The 24,616-nt window shown below is 39.9% G+C and overlaps 1 protein-coding gene across 1 annotated transcript in view; it reads right to left on the reverse strand.

The window, feature by feature from the left end:
• Gda (guanine deaminase) overlaps positions 1 to 24,616 on the reverse strand; it is a 69,118-nt gene that overhangs the window by 7,758 nt on the left and 36,744 nt on the right. The window contains exons 4-11 of the mRNA XM_005004744.4: positions 23,054 to 23,141; positions 20,834 to 20,939; positions 15,836 to 15,863; positions 13,831 to 13,938; positions 11,523 to 11,630; positions 9,777 to 9,874; positions 7,914 to 7,981; positions 1,565 to 1,711 (exon numbers count right to left, since the gene is read on the reverse strand). Coding sequence (XP_005004801.1) covers positions 1,565 to 1,711; positions 7,914 to 7,981; positions 9,777 to 9,874; positions 11,523 to 11,630; positions 13,831 to 13,938; positions 15,836 to 15,863; positions 20,834 to 20,939; positions 23,054 to 23,141 — 751 coding nt within the window. The remainder of the gene's footprint in view (positions 1 to 1,564; positions 1,712 to 7,913; positions 7,982 to 9,776; positions 9,875 to 11,522; positions 11,631 to 13,830; positions 13,939 to 15,835; positions 15,864 to 20,833; positions 20,940 to 23,053; positions 23,142 to 24,616) is intronic.

The raw sequence follows: 24,616 nt of genomic DNA on the forward strand, positions 1-24,616 counted from the left end.
GCTACAGATGGACCCAGCTGTGAGGGTAAACAACTCAAATGCATTTCAGGAATTGCAGTTTTGCTGCCTTTGGAGCAAACATTAGCTATGTGGAGATGATTCTTATATGCTATGATCTTGAGAGTGAGTTTAAAGATTGTGGCAGGGCTCAGGAAACGCCACACTTTACACAGTAACCCATTCATCTCATTTTGCTCCAACTATAGTAGAGACTCAAGTTAAGGAGAAGAAATCCTGTGACAGTCACCCAGTGGCCCAGAGACACAGATTTAAAAGGCACATTGCAAGGCAGAAAACATTTGGTAGGCATCCCATGATAGCTTGGTCAAAACAGGATCCTGCTGGAGCAAACCACAGAGAGCCTAGAATAAAAAAAAGCATTTGTTAAATTCACCTCGTTTGCACTAGGGAAACAGAACAACTTGAACCAAACTCAGATTCAAAAATACTCTGATAATGTGGGTTAGAAGGCATCACACTTACAAAAATGGATCACTTGAAACTTAGTGTTTAAAAACTAAAACCATAAGATTTAAGAAGTGCAAAAATCATAACTGCCATTTGTTTTGCTTGAAATGTTCTTGATGGTGCTCATTACAACTTAGAACATTCAAAGAAGAGCTAAGAAGTTGCATTTAATAGTATGGTGCTAGCCTTTGGATCACCCTCCATTTTTAAGGCACAGAATAGCTTCCATAAATCTACATCTCCATATTTGTGTCTTTATGTTTTTAAATTTCACTGGTTACCTGTGATTTTATGCTATTTTCACCATCATCCATTTAGATTACACTGTATTTCTAAAGTGACTTAAAGCAAAGCAATCACATTTTTAAATAAAAATAGTTATATATGAGAACTGAGAAAAATGAAGAAAAAATATTCACTTCTAAGCCAACTATATTTTTACATCTTTCTAATTTTAAAAAGCCTTGGTTCATTAGCATATTTAAACATATTAACCAAATATGTACATGGAATAGGAAGGATTTACAGCAGAAGATATTATAGTGGAGGGGAAAAGATACGAATCAGCATCTGGTAGTAGATTTTCTAGACTCAAATCTCAGCATGTTGCAGCTTGTCAGCCTTATAAAACCCACCTAAGTTCCTTGTTGTAAAATGAAATTAACAGCAGCGCTTGTGGTGGTTCATGACAGTGTACAGAAAGTGTGTTGCATGGTGCCTATGACATGGTAAGATTTTGGAAAGTCTCGATTATCACTTTTACTGTTAGTGCCATTCAATCCAGGAGAGATTCAATGAAAGAATAGATTATTTTAAAGAAAAAAGTGCAAGTGACCAATGTAAATATCCATTAAAATGATTAACATGACAATTGTCTATCAAGTATCTATTTCTTCAAAGACAGTGAATTCACCGAACAATTCCGCTACCACACACCTGAACACATATTTCCTGGCTACGTTTTGGGTATATTATGGGAGGCGTGACAGGAATACTGAATGGTCCTGGTTCCACCATCACACACCTTCACATTCTATCCCAGGACACCGATTAGCATAATTGTGCAATTTCTGAGATAGAAATAAACAGTCATTACCTTGGCTTCCTCCAAGAGTAGCTAGTCTGAAGACTTCTTTGAGAGTGAGGCTTTTCTCATTTACCTTGTTAATCAAAAGGGCTTTGGAAGCCATCAATGCTCTTCTGATTGCATCAAGCATGGAATACGAGTAGCCACCAGCCACATCTACGGTGGGCAAAAGAAAGCCAAACCAGTGATTATATGAGGATAAATGGAATAGCAGGCATACGCTACCGTTTTTATTTTGTTGAGCAATGTTCCATCTTTAATATGCTTACAGAAAAGCTCTTGTATATAAATTTAGGTTACCTAAAAATCAACATTTTAAAAAATCTGAAACCTGTAATTAGTATCAAAGGTATTCTTGTATTAGTTTCTTAGGATTGCTGCAACAAATTAGCACAAATGTGGCTTAACAACAGCTGACATTTCTTCTTTCATGGTTTTGGAAGTCAGAAGTCCAAAGGCTGGCAGAGCCACTATCCTTACAAAAGCTCTAAGAAAAATCTTTCCTTTCTTCCTTCCAGGTTATAGTGGCTCCTGGCATTGCTTGGATTATGGCTTTATAATCCAGTCTCTGTCTCAAACTGCTTCTTCCTTCTATGGCTTTATATGTCTCTCCTTTTCTGTTTCTTACATAGACAGATCATTGGATTTTGGCCCACACTATGTTAGATTGATTTCATTTTGACAACCCTACCTTGATTACAACTAAAAAGACCTTTATTCCATATAAAGTCATACTTACAGGCTCTGGGAAACACATTTGGGTCACAATTCAATGTGCTATAACAATCAATCTGTTATAAGGCTAAGAGGTTAATTTTTTAATATTCCTGGCACTATCACAGAAATTGTTCAAACATGCCTGTATAATTTGAAAGATAATGTAAGCTACATAACATGTGATTTAAAATACAGTTCTATGTTTGCAGTCTCGCTGTTTGGATTCCCACTTTATATGTTCCACTTTTTTATCTTGAACAACTATTTGTAAAAGGACAGTATATAAACATTAACTAGTGATTTCTTACTCCTTATTTTTTCTCTGAATGTATTATTTCTACCCATTTTCTGTTTTGTTTAGTCTTTTCTAAATAAAATTTTTTAAAAAACAAAATACAGTTCTATATTCTAAAAACTTGTCCTGAGTTCATATTAATCAAGATGAGAACTCTAGAAAATTAAAAAGCTACTTATTCTTTAGGATGAATATATATTTTGAGAAAAAGGTATAATAACTAAACAATGCCAGTGTAGTCAGATTTCTACATTGGTTGAAGTAAGATTTTTTTAGTGATTTAAATAAAGTACCTAATTACAATAAATTGAAATACTACTTTTGAGAAGAACAAATGTACAAGGTACTAAATGATTTTGTATAAATGTCAAGTTAGTTGGTAGGTTACACTGGAATAACACATTTTATAGCTAAAAAAACTTTTTTAAAGGGTTGCTTCTGTCATTCCTAAGTAGACATACATAACTGCTTATACAGAGCAAATATTAACAGTAATTTCTTGTTTAACAGCAGTCATAGACGGCAGCTCAGTTTTGCTTTACTGTATTACACATTCTTACATAAGCTTGTGAGGAACCCACAGAGAAAATGCTTTTCTCTAAGCATGAAGATATTGCCAGCAGATCACCCAGTTTCTTGAAAAGTTTTACTACATCTATTTAAGTTATTAGTCCTTGTAAAGAGATGGTAAGCATCCATTAAGCCTTCATTACTGCATTATTATTACAAGTTGATTAAAAAGAAACAAAAGAACTTATATAGAAAAGAAAACCAATGCCAAACACATAATAATCAATTAGTATTAACTGTTATTGCATCAAGAATTATTCCAAGAGTATCACACATATTTACCTAATCTTCAAAATAATTCTGTATGACATCTAATATCATCAACCCCATTTTAAAGAGAAGCATCAAAGCACAATGACAATTACACTGCCATCTGTCAAGGTGACCTGCTGCACCAGCTGGTGGTAGAGCTGGCATTTGAACCCAGGCTCTCTTCACACCTGCATTGTATCTTCCTCTCCAATGCAGGATGTTCTTAAACCCGATTATTGGCAAATTTATCTTGGAAACTTTTAGTTGGACAGATTTTGGGGTACTCTTCTGAGAAGTTGCTGACTCTGGCTCAACAGAGAGGAGATTGAAATGGAGCCAAGCGTCAGGAGGAGAGAGCCGTCTGAGATGGGGCTGGGAACCGCGGAGAGGTATGCGGTCCTGCTGCCAGGGCCTCACATACCATAGCTACCAGAGGGTGGCACACACAAAGGGGTGGAATCATCAGGCTTCTGTGACTCTTCTGAAAAAGGAATGGATCATGAGGGGCCAGGAAGGACCTTTGAGGGGGCTAGTGTAGCACATCATCCAGAAATGATGGCAGCTCATGGCAGATAGCAGTGGCCCACTGGGGAAAGCAGGTCGGGTTCAGAAGGTAATAAGCAGTCATGAGGCTGGGTACTGTGCTGGGTTAAGTGTGAGAGAGATAAAGGAGAAGGTCCCCAAAATAATTCTCTAGTGCCTAACTGGAGAAACTGAGTTCTCTGAAAAGGAGACCTAGTTAAGAGAGGAAGTCTGAAAGGTGTTCTGCAGTATAATGGAGCGTGGGTGTTTCTTCAGGAGAGGCCAAAGAAGAAGAGAAGGCAGGCAGCGAAAAATGCAAGATTAGAATCCAAGGAGTCAGGGTGGCAAGTCTCTTGCCTACAATGCAGACACAGCCATGTATAATCCTCCTAAGAAGAAATTGTCAAGCACAAAGCAGACACTGTCTAAGACTAAGCCTCCAAGGAAGTTTTCTCAAATAACTACAAAGAGGAGCACAGGTCTTCTGAGAGAAAAGAGCTAGCAAGAAAGAAGGGAAATCATCACAAAACTCTTTCACTAACTCAAACATAAGATGGTTCAGACCAAGGAGAGAGCGGTCAACTACAGCACATACTGCTGAGATTGCTCCTGTGATGGGTACAGACTCGCACCCTCGGGAGGCAGCAGCAAACAGATCACCGTGGTGGCGGACACCAGAGAAAGGACCACAGCAGTGGCCGTGGAGAGCAGGCAGAAGTGGGGAAAAGATGGAAAAGCATCTCAGTAGCGGCAGCGTGGGTCCCAGTCTTGGAAGAAATGTGATGGTAAAGGGAAGCAGAGATGTAGGCAGAAGCCTGAAGAGGAAAAAGGTCTGTCTCTGCAGAAAACCCCAGCAGCTACGCCAGACACTAATCCCAGAAGCTACATTTGTAGGAGTGATCAGGCAGACGGGGGTACTGGGGAGGCACGGGAATCAGTGGCCAGAGGAATTTATCTGAGGGAGCGGGAAAGGAATGTATAAAAACACACTTTCGGGTATTTTTGTATTTTGCCTTTGATTCTGAAATAGAGTCTCATTTTCTTTTTAAAACTGTAGCAGGACAAGAAAAGACCAGCAGATGCAAGTAGGCATTTAAATGTGGTGGTGAGAATCTGGGGGGACAATTTCTGATTTTTCTGCTTTTGTAATGACTTAGGAGATTATAAGTTGAGCGTGAGGATAGAATGAGTTGGGGTAAAACGTTTAAAGATAGATGAAAAAAAGGCTATCTCGGTAAAAGGAAAAATACACTTCTTAGAGAAACACAGTTGCTGCTATTGCTAGAGGTAAAGTCCACTCGAGATTTGATGGCAGAATTTAAAACAAGACATCACGGGATTTTTTTCCCTGGCAACTTCCAGATGCCTACGTGTGGGCACTAGAAACACAACTGCTGAGGTAACCAAGGCTTGGACTTCTGCAGAATGAACACAAAGAATGCAAGAGGGAAAAAGGCAATCTAGTGAGGTACCCAGGCATCTAGGAGGGGTAGACGAGGGAAGGAATGCTGGATTCTGTGAAGACATGGAATGGCTGGATCGAAGTCACCAAGGAGGGCAATGAACTGCTGATGTAACAGCTGAGAACAATCAAGGAGATCATCACCGCATGATGAGGCACTGGCTCCTGGAGGGTGTTTGTTTTAATGAAGCTGTCTGTCATGCTCACGCAAATTCACTCTAGTTTTATATATTTCCTTCTGATTGTTGTTTTTCAATTATTCACTCTTTGCATTTGCTTTTATGTTTTCTTCATGTTTCAAATACAAGGTATTCGATTTTTAGAAGTCTGCAAGTAGCTATCTTTAATATAGGCTGAGTACTGCTACCCCCAAATTCAGAATCCTCAAGGCTCCAACACCTCATGACACCACACCTGGAAGAGTTCTTCCTGCATTCATTGTAGCTGGTGAATGAGCTGTTCCCGGACCTTCTCTTGGTCCACTGTATGAGTTTGAATATTATCGAAAGTCCACAAGAATGGGGGAAACTGATCCATAAATGTTATGCTCAGGAAGTGGCAGAGTACATGGTGGCTCTGGGTCAAAGACTGAGTAAAACTGGAAAGCATTCTTTAAAGGAAGAAGCTAATGCTTCACACTCCTGGAACGTTTGGTCAGTTCACCACCCTTGCTCCTCTCTTTTTAAGCCAGTCTTGACTGAATAGTGCTTTGTGGCAGGTCTGTGTCAATAATTTTGCAAGCAATTTTTTATGTCATTTTCAAAACACAATTACTATCATTATTGTTATATAAATCATGAAGTCAATCTTTAGATTTAATTTTGTTTAAAATCTTACTCTGATGAGCTGGATGTTTCTTTCATTCACATTTTTGAAGCTGTAGCTACACCCTCCAAAGTCAAGAGCTAGATGTCATATATTGAACATGGGCCCCAAATCCCAAAAGATCTGAAACGAAAATCTATTTTTTATATCTGCCTAATCTTTCATATTAATTCACTACATTGTATTGCCATATTAATTGACTCTTGGTCATTCCTTTCTTAACCATTAATGCTTTTCTGTGAAAGTAAACAGCTAGTTTTACACCTTAACTCCTGAGTATGTTCAGGTATTACCACACTATCGGTGACGTAAGGCTTGAATTAGAAGGTTTCTAAGTTCCTTTGATTCTATGTGAAATTGCAGAAAACTAATATCTTTTTAAAAATATAAATAAAATAATTATGCCTAATCCTGTGTCTTACCAAGTAACTACTTGATATAGTAAAATAGCTCACTGTGGCAAAATGAGACTTAAATTATTGATGAAAATGGTGGAAATCATCAGAGTCAACAATACATGCAGTCTGATGGGGTGAAATACCAGAGAGACAAACACACTGAGAACAGAATGGAAAACAAAGATGAGCACCGTAAGGCTGCACTCGTATTTGGAATCTAACACAGTTGATTTCCATAAAAGTTCACAGTAGAATGGCGGTTAAGGAGACTGGGGAGCATGGAAGGAGGGAGAGATGGAAAAATTATTGGTGAATAGAGACAAAATTACAAACAGAAAGATAAGATCTGGTGTGACACTATAGAAATGTGCTATGTATTTCAAAAAAAAATTTAGAAGACAGGATTTTTAGTTATTTTATCACTAAGGAATGATCAGTATCTGAGGACACAGATATGTTCACTTTGATTTAAACATTATACGATGTACGCATGGAACTATCACATGGTATCCCATCAATGTGTATAATTTTTATGGGTCAATTAAAGTCTTAAAACAGAAATAAAAGTCTTTGTGCCCTTAGTCTCTTTAATTTCTTAAAAAATTATTTCTTTAATAATAAAAGAAGGCTCACTGCAGATACCTAGACATTTGACCTGACTCTCACTTTGAAAATGAATAAACGAACCTACACTCAGGCAAAACAACTAGAGAAGAAAGCAGGCGTCACTAGCTCCGCAGCCACCCTGAATGTCCTTCAGCCCATAATCATCAGACGCCCTTAGACGCCAGGAGTCTCATCTGGCAAAACTGCTTAAAAGCAAAGGTTTTCTCATCCCATCTCAGAGTTCTCAGGTGCTGGCAGAGAACATGTGGTCACTATGACAAGATCAAATAAATTGTCTTTTGAAAAAGCCTTGGTGATAACAATACTTTGAAAACTTAAAACCCCTAAATACAAATCATTAAAACCTAGCCAGAGGGAGTCAAACAAAAAACTAAGGATTTCTTTAAAAGAAGAAAAAGATGAAACTGTAAAACCCTTTAGAAAGACTCATAACCCAATCGTTTTATAACCTAATCTCTAAACAGCAAATCGGGACCATGGCTGTGCACAGTGGCGGGCTGCGTTAGTGTCAATGAAACTTCACTCTTTGCATACATGTCCTTGCTGCTTCCCATCCAGCTTGGCTACACACATATGAAGACATCGCTATCAAATAATGAAACTCACATCCCTTAATCACACAAGAACTACCTCTAAATCAGCCATAGCAGAACGTTATTCATCAGCTGACCTTTTTGCAGAGCTCCTTACCTGTCCCCAGCCCTATCTTCACGTTATGTTTCAGGACTTCAAGCACATTGAGAAAGCCACTGCTGAGCCTGTGGAGAGAGACAACGTCAGAACAAGCAGGTCTATGTGATTCCAACAACAGGACGATCCTAATCATAAGGGTGACATCGCTGAAAATTGTATCTTCCATTAATATTCACCCTAATGCTGACACAAACACATTATGTTCTGGTGTGACATCTTCTGGAGAACAGAAAGAGCTTATCCTGGGATTGAGGTTATACTCAGGAAGGTGCAAAGAAGCAAGAATCAGAGTGGAAAGCAGAGGGTCACTTATATGAAAGAAAAGAATAAACAAAGAAATTATACTTTGCAATTAGTTCAAGTATTATCTGTTTCAAATTTTGTTAATCAAGTCTTTCGTCATTAGAAAGCAGAAATTATACTATAAAGCTTTTGTCCTTCCTCGGTGTCCAGAACAAGCAGTGACCCTGAGGGAACAGTGATTTGGGTCAGCATTCAGGAGGCATCCCAGCTTTGGGGCTCAAAGCTATCTCAGAAATCAAAGTCTGCTTCTGACTTTGTTTTGTCCTCCTGTTTCCTGGACTTATTTCTTCCCTGCAAGGCAAATCACAGAAACTAGAGTTTCTTAGGGCTGGGGTGCAGCTCAGGGGTACAGCACATGCTTAGCATGTGCAAGATGTCGGGTTCATCCTCAGTACCCCCCACAAAATAATTCTCTTACTCAAGGTTAGACACAGAAACTTGAAACGCATCTCCCCCAAAGCAAGCCACAGAAGCTAAGTTTTACTCTAATCTCCCCCTGCATTCTATCTTAAGGGCCACAAAGAAATTCTCGACCTACCAGGTCCCATAAAAGCCACAAGATGCCTACTTTATAGGGTCCTGAAAATGCTGCATGGAGAGGCCCAGAAGAACTTGAATAGCAGGACTGCGTGGTCTTTCTTTCTCAGTATCTTAGCATTGGGTAAATCTTTCCCGTCTAACCACACTTCTACGTTTGTCCATGCTTTGTCAAATCAGAACAAAAACAGGGAGAGATCTGTCTTTCCATCTTCATTCTAAAGGTCTGACTAAATAACTAGGTTAGGCTGCTTTCCTGTTATCCTGTCTTCTGTTATAGAGAATAGGTCATGGCCCTTATGCTGGGTGAGGAAAGGTACCGGCCCTTCTCTGCCCTGCAGGTGCAAGATCAAAGCTAGGAGGGTGCAACTAGTGAAAGGGGTTCAAGCTCACAAGGGCCTGCATCTAGTGCTGCTGCTGAGAACAGTACTGAGAAGCAGAGAGGGTCCCTGGGCTGGCTTCTGGACCTCATGACAACTTACCAGATGTGTCACCTTTCTAAAAAGACAAACTGAAGCACCCCTAGAAGTCCAACAAGATGCAAAGGTCAAATCGATCTGCTCACAATGCACCTGAACAGCATTTCCAAAGCCCCAGTGCACCCAAAATAAACCTCTCAAAGTTGTTAGAGGTAAACAGAAATGTATCCTAACTTCAGGCCTCAATCTGAACAACTGGATCATGTTTTAATTTAGAAGATGTTGTATGATTCATCCAAAGAATGTTGTTTCCCCTTATTGTGGTTACAAGGCCATAATTAAGGTCACAGATACAAAATTCCTTGTCATGGTCCTCTTCGAACACATATTCTATCAAAAAAAAAAAAAATCCTCTCTTAAGTGCTCTTTTTTTTTCTCTCCACCACAGTAGGGTAAATGTCCACCTCCCAAATTCCTATCCCAATCATAGTTAACAATAAAAGACACATCTTAGGGGCATGAATGACTCAGAGAGGAAAGGTGTTTGTGGTCCACCTGCAACCCACACAATCATAATTTACCGAACTATTCTGCTACTTACGATACATTAGAATTGGGACAGTGTGAGATGGATGCTCCCCGTTCATGGAACACGTCCAGTTCTTCTGCAGAGAGGTAGCAGCCATGCGCCATCACCGTCTGGAGAGAAAATGTCCAACATGGAATTCATCACTCAAAACTGTGCACCCCAGGAGTTTCAGGGAGACACAGAAGGTATAACTCGGCTATTACCATTTTCATAAGAAGAACTGTGATTATTTGTATGTACAGAATTTCTGGGTATAAACCATACACCTCCAGAAAATGCATCTGAAAATATTTTATCACAAAACTCTCAGCAATTTGTGGCTCTTTTTTTCCTTTGATTTTTGTTATCCTATAAAATAATGAGAGTTGGTCCAGATAACCTGCAAAATAAGAGGTTCTAGCAGTCTGAAGTGTTGGATGGATATCCTATTCTATTTCTGCTTTAGAAAACTGTCCAGTTGTTTTCTGTTCTAGGTGTATATGGTGAGTTACTGGTAGGGCTATACTTAATTCCTATTCTCGTTAGAACTTTCTAGAAATACATGGTAGCTGTGAGAGTGATCCTGCAAAGAACTATTTTTATTTCTGATCCTAGATCTAACATAGCACCACCAGTGGTCTTAACACATAACATCAAATAAATCTTAACTCATCTATATTCATATTTTCATAAAACGAGGCAGTCTAACATAAACATAAATTTAGAAGATAAAATTGATTTTAGAAAGCAGATACTGCATATATAAGACTTCTCCAAATTTGTCACCTTGATAAAATTTGTGGAGTATTTTGAATGAATACTCTTGCATAATTCTTTTCCCTTCTGTATAAAATCTGTATCTAAATAACCTTCTCTGTTGAAAGTCATGGTTCAGTGACCAGAGAATTATCATTAAAATAAAACTTTCCCAACCTCCATGCAAATAAAACTAACATCAAACTGAAGGTTAATTATATGGAATCTGTGCAGAGGAGGATAAAAATGATGTTGTGGCATTCACATAACTTACAACTGGGTTGCGTCTTTTTGAATCAGTTACATTTATGTCTCCTGCCACACACTCATTCAGAAATTATTTGCTGCAATAAATTCTGCATGCACTTTGTATATTGCAGAGACGGCCAAGGCCAAAGATCATATTGTTGTAGTAAGGTTTCTTAGCACTCAAATTAATTTTAAATAATTATAACAGCAATATGTACTCCTTTTTTTTTTTTTTAACATCTGATGAGTTTAGAAATGCTTTTGCTTTCTCCCTCAGGAAGAGTCATTTTAACATTCAGTCTGTGCCTTCAGGCAGTTTCTTCTAAGTGAGAACACAGCTGCTCATCAGAGCTCATCAAATGTACCATGCACTCTTCCTTGGGAGCCTGTACACTTCCTTCTTGGTCAGTGTTGGACAGAATTCTAATCAGATACATTTTATAATTTAACCAATCCCCATTTAAAATTTTTCATATGTAATTAATACCCCTACTTACATTCTGTACAGACAAGACCCTTAGACACACTTTTGCTGACTCACAGGAAGGCACATTGATAATGGCACCGTAGGGTGTCTTCAGGACAAACAACATTCCTACCCTGGAATGGAGCCTTGGAAATGAGTGGGATGAAACCACACACACACACTCACACTCACTGAATCTTTCCCTAGTTTGGTAAATGAATGCATGTCACGGAAAGTCTGAAGCTCACAACTGAATTTAAATAACTGTACCTGACTTTACATACATTGTGTCATAAAACAGAGTGTACCTTATCTGTCAGAAGATTGTTTTTATCATAGACATCTGTGTAGTTCTTATAACTGGGATACAAATTTTTCACTGCTTCAACTTCATCCGGAGTCTCACTTATATGGCTCTGTAAGAAAAAAGTTTCACATTTTTTTCTGTAAAATATTCAAAACCACACTGCCTTGTGGTTTCGAATTCTCTTTGGCTGGTTTCTGCTTACTGATATCGGGGACTGTTAGTGCATGGGTTTTATTGTAAATAATTATATGTATCATACACAACAAGATATGAACAAAATACTATGAAGAACACGTGTGCATAACCTCAAGACAAATTTTTCTAATAAAGTCTTTTGCAATTCCAGTAGGAAGAAAAAATACAAAGAATTCCTTAATGTGTGTCAAGAATTCAGCTATTTGTAGCAACCTGTGTCTTCTAGTGTTGGCCATTTAGGAAAGAGTTTAGAGCGTCACAAGACAGACAGCATGGCTGGAATTTGAGCAAAAAAGTATGAGTTTTAGCCCAATTTCCGACCCTAGTTACTAGACTTAGGACAAATAAGTTCTTTCCTTTTTTGGGCCTCCCTTTTCTTGTCTCTAAGTAAAAAGGTTGGGCTAGATGAGTGATTTTCTAAATTCCATTAGCTGTGGGTGTGTTATTCATACTTCATATTTGTAATTCATGGAAATCTACCATGCAAAGGCATAAATAAGTTGTCCCTCAGAATGATAAGGTTCAGGACGCCGGGACCCCAGCCCTGATCTGTCCCCTTTGCTGTTTTTCTCAGAGTTTCCCTGCAGAAAATAGTTTGAAAATAACCAAGTTGCATAATCCTGTTGTCATTAAGGAAGAAGCCACAGGAATCCAAGTGCAAGCAAAATAAGTGAGTCAGAGGCCCCCACACGGACCTTTCTCCAGGTCACATGACCTGAGAGAACGTAAGGCATTTCTGAGACACAATACTTGTGAGTAACCACTCCAGCTGGCCAGGGTGGGGCACACCCATAGTCCCAGCACTTGGAGGCTGAAGCAGGAGGAATTTCATGAGTTGCAGATCAGCCTGGGCTACATAAGTGAGTCCAGGCCAACCTGCACTACACAGTGAGACCCTGTCTCAAAGAAAGAAAAAGAGTACCTACTCTAACCCACAGGCTAACGAAAAACCATTTCTAAGCTATTGGTGATAAGTATAAATTATGGGAAATAATAGCAAATGAATAAGGGAGAATATGCAGAGCCAGACAAATGACAGGAAAAGACAGCAGTGTTCCACAGCTGGTGATTTCACCTGGCTCCGCCTGGCCTTGAGACTCTCAGACCACTGCTAACCGCCTGGACAGAAGAAGGGAGGAAAGGCCAACCAGACAGTTCATGTGATTTTGGATTCTGGTCGATGTGAGCAAAAACACAGACATCTGTACAGATTTGAAGCAAAAACAGACTTCATGGCATGTCTTTTTCATTTTAGTTTTTAGATCTTTGTAAATGCGATTTGTACTTTTATTTTTTTTTAAAGAACAGAAGAATTTGGTTTTAAAAGTAGAAACATCATCTAGGTCTTTAATTTTATCTCCAGGAGATAATTACATGGGACTCAATCCAAAATTCAAATATCAGAGACCAAAATTAATAAAAACAGAAAGATAAGTAGAGGTAATGGGACCTAAGAAGATGAACATATATTTTTAAACCAACAAAATGGTAAAGATCAGTAATTTGCCTTTACCCTGAGTTGCCCTTTCCTAAGATAGCCAACTCTTAGGAGGAGAAATCATAATACAGTGTGCAATTAAGGTTAGATGAGGAGGAGAGCTCCCAATTCTAACCTGAGGTTTTAAGGTTTTAAGTGTTTTATTCTAATTGTTAACTGCAACAATTTAATGACAGAGCAATATATATATATATATATATATATATATTCCTGGTTTCAAATTAGGGAACTCAGAACAAAGGGCTTCTCAGTGCCTTTTTGTAAGGTAGAAATTAGTTTTTGTTTTTTGAAATATGGCTCCTCCAAGAATGTGGGTACAGAATACAGAGAAGCTGTGAAATGAAAGGGAAGTAGGGAAGAATGCACTGACTGGAGCCCACAGAGAACAGCCCATGACTGATCTTGCCATTCATTACACAGACGTTTTCCTCTCTCGAAGACTGGCTAGAGTACACCGAGTTTCCATACCTGAGAAGTTAAGGAGCTGGACTGACAATGGTCCTGCCCTGCAATGCTTTGACTCTAAGAGATTTCAGCAGAACTGGAAGTCACAATTTAGGGTACTGGGAAATCTTTCAGGTCTGGACAGAGGCACAATCAGAAGCAAAACACCTACCTGAATATGCAACTCATGGGCCTTGGCAATGCTGCCAAGTTCACCCATCAGTGCCTCAGAGCAGGAAAGGGAAAACCGCGGAGTCACTATGGGCTTCACCCTGGGGTACTGGATAGAACAAAAATAACGGTGAGGAAACCGCAGAGATCATGAACACACAACGCATCCCACGATGCCTATCACATGGCACGCTACTCTCACATCTTCATTTTGAGTGCAGTTCCCAATTCTAAGAGTCATTTTCATGGAAACAACTCACAGATGAGAATAATGTGTAATACATTCTGCAGCACCAAGGTCAGCAGAAGACAGACCTGTCCCAAAAGAAAGACCGTTCTCACACAGAAGCAGAGGAGGTCCAGGCTGGGGAGCGTTGCCAAAGAGCACTGGAGCATAAGGAGAAGAGTTAAAGGACAGGGCTGAGGAGTGAGGCGGGGGGCTATGTCCCTTTCCACGCCTTGAGGAGATATGCTGGCCACCGCTCAGCGGGCAGCAGGATGGCCTTTGATGCCACCTAAGTTGCGAGGCTGGGCAGGAGGGAAGGACACAGAGTGGGGTGGTAACACGAGGCTCTACAAAGTTCCACCTAATTGTCCCCAGGTTCAGCTAGAAGAAATTCTAGGGATTCTTGTCATTGTCATTAGATCATAAAAATGGTAAAGTAAGGGTCCAGTCAGCCAGTCTGAGAGATGATCTGCAGCCATGGACCAGCCTGTGGGGCAGGACACAGGAAATAACTTTGTCTGCAGAGGCTCATCGACGCTAGGACATCGCCAGTGACAGCGAGCTGACTCTCTGCCGGACCCAACAGGCCGCTGTGAGCATCCAGACTCAACACTGCATGGGGATTCTGGCCAGGAACTGAGAAGGTCACCAAATATAGCATCACAAGTGCTCTCTCTCCTCCCCAAAGTCCTGTGCAGTTACAAGGTCCTAGAGGAGAAAGACACTCCACTGGGCAATGACAGAGTTTCAAATCTGAAATTAGCTAACAGCTTAGTGATTCTAGCTAACAGCTAGGATCAAGCTCACCCACCTGACCCAATGGCATTTTCCCAGAGCAGGTGGCCAAGGGGTCCTATACATGAGCTCTGTGACCAAGAAATGCACCCAAACTTAGAGAAATAAAGCAGACCTCACGCTCCAGGTACATGAGTGGTGATTAAATATACTACAGTCAGCATTTCCTGATTTCAAAGCTGTGTGTCAAAGTAAACAAAGAAATAAACACAGAGGTCTAAATGTAAGGCTGCACATCCTTCAGTAGAAAGAAAAAAGATGCCTGACCTCTATCTCTTTTTCAGATTTCACAAATCAATGAATCCAAGTAGCATTTGTGTTCTAGGGCTGGTGTCTCTGACCTAGCATAATGCTTTATAGATTGTTGTTTTGCTTTGCTTTGATAGATTTATCCATGCTGTTGCAAGTGGCAGAATTTCCTTCTTTTTTAACCATTGAATAATATCACAATATATACACTATATGTCTATAGGTACATTGCATGTGTATACATAGAGATACACCCCATGTGCATCTATCCATTCATTCGTCCACATACACTTATTTAGCTCAACTATGGTAAATAATGTTGCATGAACATAGGAATGCAGACATCTCTTTGAGACACTGATTTTGCTTCCTTGGATAGATACCCAGAAATCAGATGTCTCAATTACATGGGGAGACACTGATCAAATGAAAAGATTCCAGCATCTACAGTTTTGGTGTTAAACTATGATCATCATTAGATAATGAAAGCAAGTATCAAATCACCCTGTTACGTACACTGGATATTTATAATAGTTATTTGTCAATTAGATATTTTAAAATTCAAATGCCTGACCTCACTGAGATGGGTCCACTTTAACAGATGAAGGTTCTAGGAACAAACTTCCTCAGGCACGGAATAAGCTAAATGCACACAGAGTGACCTCTATCAGCTTAATGGATCCTACAGTTAATGAGGCAGAGACGCAAAATGCAAACTCTGAACAATCTTACCTACCTTCTTTCCAAGTATTTCTGACACAAACCTGAAACAAAGCAACAAATGGGAAGTTAGAAAAGTTTATTCTCAAATGAACTTTATTAAAAGGGTAAAAATACGATCCTTGCATGTCCATGGCTTCATCACCACTAACTGAAGGTTAGCAAGCAGTGATTACTCTTCCTCATTTGCAGCCATTCTAACGTGAGTTGAGCTGTCCCTAAGTATTCCCACACCACTCAAGCTGCTGAGCTAGCTCAGACTCCGCAGGGGAAAACTGCAAGACGTGGGGCTCCCAGTCTGTTGGAGTCAGATCTCTATGCACATGAAGGCACTTAGCAGCCTAGGGGCTACTTCTAATCTCCCTAATGTGGAAGCTACTGCTTCACATAAGAGCAGCACTGACTTCCAAGGCCAGGGTCCTACCAGGGTGGACACTGGAGTAGGGCAGAAGGTATGGGCCAATGATGGTTTTAAAGTGTGGTGAGCGGGCTGAATGGTGATCCTATCAGCTTTGCTACATGAATGATGACAGTTATAAGTAAAGGCTTTAAAATGGCTATTTCTACCCTGGCCAAAGTTCTAGTTTACTAATCATAATTCCCCATCTTCTGGTATTCTTTTGATTCAGTATCAAGTGTAAATTAAAGCTTACAAGGCCCACAAAAGTGGATTACCAGCGAAGCTAAGCACATAACCAACCAACCAAGCAACCAATGGTAAAGGGAAAGTAGGTTGTTTCTTCACTCTGTGCGTGCAGCAAGCCCTCTGCCTTCCTTTCAAGAGGAAATACTTATCCTGATCAAGGCCTCAGAGATGAAAACAAAGTTGGGTTTCTAAATCTTGAATTAGGCTAGGTGTTTTTTCCCCAGGGGAAATATCTGTGTCAAAAGAATTTTTTTCTCTGTTCCTTGGACATTGAATAAAACACAATGAATCTTTATTAATTACTCAAGGTAGTAGGGAAAAGCCATTTACAATCCTGTAAGAAAGGTCCCTATCTGATCAGTAGAATTCCCCCTTATTGTATCACAATGAACACAATGGAAATTCACTGTCTTAAGCAGTAATATAGCCCACAAGCCAAAGTAATCTTTTGAGCAGACCATGCCCACTTCACAGCAAATTCAATCTTCACAAGGACCCTGATACCATATAGGAGAGGGAGAGGGTCATTTTAAAAAAAGAAATCCTTCCTTTTACCAAGGGATTTTCACTAGGGTTCTTAAGGTAATTTCCCCAAGACTTTAAAATACAATTTGATGCACAAAAATAGTTCTGATGTGCAAAAGCTTTAAAGTAACACAGCAATCTCATCAAGTTGAATAAATCCACACATGGTCCACGGAAAATGGGAAGAGGATTAAATGGTGGATAAATTCATCTTTCACCCCTAATTCTACATCAAAAAGGAAGCCCGAGTGTGCTGACACATCTTGAGATTCTTGGCCTTTTAAAAACAATTCTGCTTCAACTGTGTGGGATTCAGGTAGAAAAATGAGAGGAAGGAACGGCGAAGCAGCAAGGGAAGCGCTGTTACACGACAGAAAAGCACAGACAGAATCTCTGAGGATGCATCTACGCCTGCAAAGTCTCTGTACACCAAATCATTCTCTTCAAATGTAAAAACTGGAACGGGAGAAAGGAGAAAAGAATGAAGGGAAAAGCAAAACCAATCAGAAATATATATATATATATATATATATATATATATATATACAGAAATATATATATATAAATTAAGATAGTTATACTACTACTTTCTCTTAGTTCATTGAAAAGAAGGTTTGTGCTAATATTGTTTGAACAATTAAATGTCTGTATCTTGTACTCTGAGTAACTAATTTAAAGTTAACAAAACACAATGTATTAACCATCGTTATTCTCCTATTCTCTTGTTTTGAAATTTTTATTTTAAAATTTATTTTCTTCAAAATTTTGAAATTTGTTTTGAAATTTTTATTTTCTTTAAAATTTTACTAAAATGAAAAAAAAAAAACTCCAGGTATTCCACTTCTAGGCATATTCCCAGAAGAACTGAAAACATCATACAACAGGGAGATATGTGCACCCATGTTTATAGCAGCACAATTTGTAATAGCCAGATCTTGGAAGCAACCTAAGTGTTCATCACCTGAGGAATGGATTAAAAAAGATGTGGTATTTTTATACAATGGAGTACTACTCAGCTATAAAGAATGATCACATTGAGATATTTACTAATAAATGGACGCAGCTTGAGACCATACTCATAAGCGAAATACATCAAACTCACATGTATAAATACCGAATAGTTTCCCTAGTGTAAGAAATGGTAAGAATACATAAAATTATGTAGTAATCATGATTCCCCATTACATGGCTTTGAAGCTTTATAATGTTTTCATTTATTAGTTGGAATGGCTTTATTCTGGGTTTTTTGATTTTATTGTCTGTGATGGTATAAACAGCTATTTTGAAGAAAATAAGACACTACAATAACTAGTGATGATTTAATATAATCTCATTTTGAAGTCCCATCAAGCTTTTGTTCTTCTGTTTCCATCGGTTTTATCATGTTGTATCTTATTGGATTTTATTATATGTGATAGTATAAACAAAATTTTTTATAGACAAGGAAATAATATAGTAACCACTGTTCATTTTCTGTTAGTTCTAAATACCCTGTAATACTTTCATTCTCTTGAATGGTTTTACACTGTGTTATATTTGATGCTATAGTATATGAAGGTATATGCAAATATTTCAAGGAAAGAGACACTATGGTAACTACTGTTATGTCAGATTGTCTTGTGGTGAAACACTATGTTGCTTAAATTGTTTTGTTCTGACCTGTGTTGTTAAGACCTCTTTTATCTTAAACTTTTTTTAAATAAAAAAAGGAAAAAAAAATAAAATTAAATTTAAAAAAATTAACAAACCTGCAAAGATAATATTTACTTTAAAAAATGAATCACTTCCCATTTAACCCTTATTTAAAAAGACAGAACTAGGAACATGCATCTCAGATGTATTTCTTAAAACTATTTTAGTGCAATTTCTTTTTTGCATACCATAAAATTCACCTGCTTGGTACTACTCACTAATGTTAGCAATTTGTCTTGAGTTTTGGAACTACCATCACAAACTAGCTTTGAACATTTTCACTGCTCTGCTTAGATTCTGTGAGCCTGTTTACAGTTGATACACATGGCTGCCTTCAGTACCAGCCCAGCTCTGAACCCAGTTTCAGTCTATAGATTTATATTTTCTATACTTTTCACTTAAACGAAATCATGTGTCTTTTGTGTATGGCTTCTCTTGGCTTATTTTAAAAATAGTTCAACGTTGCAGTAACTCATTCCTTCTTATTGTTGAACACATGCCACTATATGCCCCATCTTGTTTATCTACTTGCCAGTTGACAGAAATTTATATCGGTCCCACGCTTCAGTTGTAGAAGCCCTCTGATGACCCTGGAAACCCAGCTCTGTTATCCTCAGAGTACAGAACATGCTGCAAATGCAGCAATCTGAGATAAGGAGCAACTGGCCACATTAACCTGGGCTCTGCTGTGCTTCCTATTAGAACAGCATGTCCTAAACCTCTAGAGCTGAGTGGTTCTTATTTCAGGGTCCTCAGCTGTATTGCAATGCAGGTCACACACAGCCAAGATTCCACTCCGCCTGGACCTCAGGGGACCCACTTGGCACAAACCCTGGGCTTCTATTACGTGCTGCTGTCTGTGTGTGAATAATAAGTTACTTCTCTTAACTGCTGCATAGTGTTCTGTGCCTCGGCAGACTCGTGCAAGGTGGTTAACACTGGTGTGTGGTGTTGGTGAGCTGTTTTGAGTCCTCCACTAGGATGGATACTGGTGCACAGTGAACCTTGATTCACACTTGGCTTCTATTGAGTAATGACACCACGAACGTTCACATATAAGTCTTTACGTGGACATATGTCCTCATTTGCTCTGTACACACCTACTTTCTATAATTTGATTTGCACATGGAACCCAATGTTTGAGGTGGAAAACTCCCCAAAGTTGTTCACGACCTCCCCAAAGAGGCTGTTCACAACCTCTGTTGAGTCATGTTTTATGCCTAACAGATACAAACGAGGACTTGGCCCTTCTCAAGGTCTCTCTCTAGCTTGTGTTCCATGGATCAAACGTCCATAAAACCTCTGTACACTTTGGGAGATGTCCTTTCAAGTCACATTTTTGGGGAAGGGATGTTCTGTGTGAGAGGGTTACAGACATTCCAGCGGCTCTGCAGAACCTTCTCTTCTACAGTGGGCCGCAGCAGTACTGAGGGGTGCATACACCACCTTGCAAAGAACTAAAAGAGTAAAATCCCAATACACTGGTAACTTTATGGGCTTTCAGTATAGAGGACATTTTTCTCCTTTGTAGTTTTTTGTGCTTCTCTGTATTTTATACCGGGGAGCATGTGTTCTTTTGGTATTTTTACAACAACTTTTGTAGCCAAATGGCTTTCATGAGTCTATCACTGTAAGTCATTTTTCCAGACTTCCTGTGTAGGATTTCATCCTGTAAATGTGCCCTCACAGCATCGCTTATGAGCAAACAGACGCTGTAACGAATGCTCTCACGTGCTTCTGATTCTCTCTTACACACTCTTTTAAATGTTAAGTATGAGCTGGGAGCCATCACAGAGCAGAAAGAGCTCTAACTGCAGATTCACAGACCCTGGTTTTAAATTTTGGCTCTGCTACGTGGCTACTACAATTTGACAACAATCGCCCAGAGAGCCATGTGTTACTCTGTCCCCAGGATGGTGCTACTGGCACCAGAGGAACATCCAGGAGGTTACTCAGGTCACTGGCAATGGGTGTGGTGCCCATGGAGGGTGTGGGAGCAGGTACTCTATAGCAGGAGACACTGCACTGAACACAGCCTTCTGAATCACCACATGCAGGTCCCGAAAGAGTTGGAAGTATCTGATTTTCTCTCTCCCTCTCCAAATCCATAAGACTCATCCACAAGAGAAATGCAGACACATGGCTTGTTACCTTTTGGTTTCCCTGACTGACTCCTCAGTGGTCTCCTTGTATTCTGGAACGCTGTTGTTCATGTCCATGCATACTTTGCCAACAAATGCCCGCTGCCCAAATTTATCTGTGAAACACACACAAAATGAACCTGAAGGAATCTTTCTTTTCCAATGTGTACTTTTCTGAAGCTTTTAGAAATACTTTAAATTAAGATAATTATGAAAAATGCAATTGTAAAAGAGCATTTAGCATCATACCACTTACCGCTGAGGAATAATAACAGTGACCAAACCCAGTAATTACAGTAAGCTGTAGAGGTGCTTCCAGGAATCACACATTCACTCTCCCTGCCTTGGGTAATAACGGGGTGTACTGTCCCTCTGAATCAGCTCTTCCTTTGTCTGTACAGTCTGCCTATATTTTGACCTATGCCAGCTATCTTTGCTCTCATTTTATGACACAGTGAAGGGTGAACAGCCTGAGATCCTAGGGAGACACTCGACTCTTTTTCGGCACACCTACATTCTGTCTCTTCTCTTTTCTCCCGCTTCTCTTGCTCCACTACTCACAGTCTCCTTCCTGTCAACTACTCCACCCTCATGCCTCGGACTGCATCTCCATCTGTGTATCCCGGGTGCCCTCCCGGATGGAGCACAGCTCGGTGGAGCGTTGAGAACATGAGAAATTCAGTGTGACACACCTTAGTTCTCTGGTTAATTCTTAGGAAGCAGATGCTGTTTGTCTGAGATCTAGACCTGTCTGTTCCCACTGTCCTCTGCTATATGCAGGGCCATGAGGAATATGCACAACCATGGACACGCTCCTCATCCCACACTGCTGCTCTCCTTAACTATCACCGTATCAGCAGCACTACCTTCGGGGAATTTGACTTCAGATCACTGGCAGCTCTAAGCACTACTGAACCTAGTACTCACGAGAGGTGCGGCAAGAATTCTATTTCAGCAAGGAAGGGGGAGGTACATAGGGCAATGCTGTTTTTACAAAGCTCCCACTGCTATCATACTAATCTTTCCAAATGTTTCCTGTCACTCTCTTTCCCCTGTCACTTAGTTAAATACCTGGCTACTAAATTAGTCTCTCTTATAATATCTCTTTTATTATGTCACTCCCTTGGCCTAAAACTTGCTGTCACCTTTGATGCTTATTCAAGTCCCCCAGAGTCTGAACCACCCTACCTGCCCAACATCCTCAGCACCCCACTGTGCAGTCTTCTTCTCCTTTAAACTGTTGTTTCCTACTTCCTGGGTCCACCAGTGGCGAACCCGCCCTCGTGCCTCTGCCCATCTCATTTCAGATGTGTAGGAGATACTTCAATCTTTCCCCGGTTTTCTTCCCTCCAAAGCCTCGCTTAAAGGTCCTGTCAATGAAACCTTCCCGGATGATCTAGTCGGGTTCTCTTTGCCTCCTCTGATCACTACTTTCAGTATCACACGTCAGGCTTCCGGTACAGATTACACCGGCTATCAGCAGTGTCTGAAGTACATTCATCAAGATTTACTAAGTTTCTGAAGTACAGTGCAGTGTCTGAAGTACATTCATCAACATTTACTTAGCATTTACTAAGTGCTCGGTACAGACCAGACAGTGCATGGGCATAAGTTGCAGGATCATCAACCTAAATTCAGTCTCCCCTTGGGATACTAGCTTTTCTACCGCGGGCACAGCAGTTAGCCTCTGAGCATCAGTTTATCTGCTGGTACCAAGAGGACATCAATAACCATCACACAGAGTTATCTGCAGCTTATTCCACCCATGCACAGTGCTTGGTTCAGTGCAGGGCATCTAATCACAGCATTGCAGATATTGCTAAAATTATTGTAAGTGTTCTGTCTGGGTCTTCCAGGGCAGAGACTATTTTCACTTCCGTCCTCTCCCCTGTATTAAGCACTCTGCCCTGAGTCTAACCAAGACACCTGAATAGGCTGATGCCACAGAAGAATTAACAAGCTTACCCTAGAAAGCTCTAAATTAGTACACCAAACTCACGTGCATAAACTTTCTGGAGCTAGAAACTGTAAGTAAATAATCAAATTACTTAAGGAAAAAATGCAAGGGCCACAGTTACATACAGATATCTAGTTACTTGCAAAATAAAAAAATGCAAAGCTCCAGTTCTAGCAATTAAGAAGCAGGACTGTCCACCAAGAAGAAGTCGTTGTCAGGCCTGGGCTGTAGTCTTTGTTGACATGTGTGTAAATCCTGCTTTCATCTGCTCACCTGTAATTTCTGCAAGGAGCAGGGACGCATCAGTATGAATTGTTCCAAAGTAGCAAGCCGTGGTTGTTCCATTCTTTAATGTTCTCCTCTAAAAATAAATCACACAAAAAACCTGAATTACATGTGCTCTCAAAAATCACATGGCATTTACAAGATGAAAATAGAATTCTGGCTTTTAATTTCAAATGCTTTTATTTAAAGGTATGCCATCTTGATGTGAAATATATTTAAGTAAATGGCAAAAGTATTTATATTCCTAAAGTGTTTGCTTAAGACTTGACACTTTTGTTTTCCTAGAGTCACACAGTTCTGTTTCAGAATTCACAAATGTGATGCTAATTAATTGCTTATTCCTTAGAACTGTTTGAGGATATCCACGTCTTACTGCATCTAGAAATGCAAAATGGAGATTTTTCTGTCTATTAACAGAGCAAAATTATTCGGCCTGACTTCTAATCCACCCCCCCCAGCACATTGGTCAGTATCTATCTTTGTTGTGTTTAACAAGCTTTACTAAGAACACAGTAAAGAAGGACAAGTGTGTTCACCCACAGAAAGAACAGAGGACAGGAGCAGGGAAAGCATTTCAGTGTCTTCTTAGAAGACAAAGCTCATGAATAAGAACTTGGAAACAAGTTCCAGAAGATGGCATCAAGCAGAGCAGGTGCTGGGGGAATCAGTTGCAAGTCTACGGTAAGCAGATAATTGAAGCCTGGTGGAGTCCTGCTCCCCCACGCTGAAATCCTACCCTGCTCCTTGTAGAAGACAGGCTCTCTGTGAAACTGAATGCTATGTACAGTCCCCCTCCAAACATGAATCTGGCTGATCTTCAGGGCCCCATCATCTTCCAAAACTACCACACGGGGTACTCCCACTTCTCCTGACAGGGGCCTAAAGGATTCTTTCCCAGAGAAAAGCCTCTCTTCTAGAAAAGTGTCCCCATGGTGACACTCAGGGCCTCCCAAGAGAACTGTGGCCACTTCCACAGGTCATCCCACAGTGACGTTTGCTGGTCAGCAGCTCCCAGCTCTACCCAGATCTTCCCACTGGCATGTTAGAGCATCACATTCAAACATGAATACACATCCAAAAGTCAGGAGACACTGGAAAAAGGCTACTATAAAAGGGGAAGGACGTGAGACAGGAGGTAAACATTTCTTTTTTGGAGGAAAGAATCTATAAGGTCAAAAGAAAGGTCAGTTTAAAAACTATAGTTAATACCTCAGAGAAATACAATCAGATATGAATTCCCAAAATAAGAACAGGATGCTTATTAAGAACAGAATGCTGGTTAAGCCAATCAGAGAACAATAGCTGTCCAAATGTGAAAATATTATACACGATGTCTTAGAAGCCAACAGAAAAACTGTAGGATAAGTCAGAAGAGAATCTCTGGGATGCTGGGAGCAAACATGTAACAAGGACCCAAGTCACGAGGTTTACCACTTAGACTAAGAGTCTTCTAAAGCAATCCTTTAAGCCAATGGGGGAGATGAAATTACCTGAGATATATTAGTCTCCGAAATGAAAATCATCACAGCACAATGAATAAAAAGCAGAGCC

Source organism: Cavia porcellus, unplaced genomic scaffold, assembly GCF_034190915.1.
Source record: "Cavia porcellus strain 051 isolate PalLab524CR breed Dunkin Hartley unplaced genomic scaffold, mCavPor4.1 scaffold_1, whole genome shotgun sequence".
Lineage (NCBI taxonomy): Eukaryota > Metazoa > Chordata > Mammalia > Rodentia > Caviidae > Cavia > Cavia porcellus.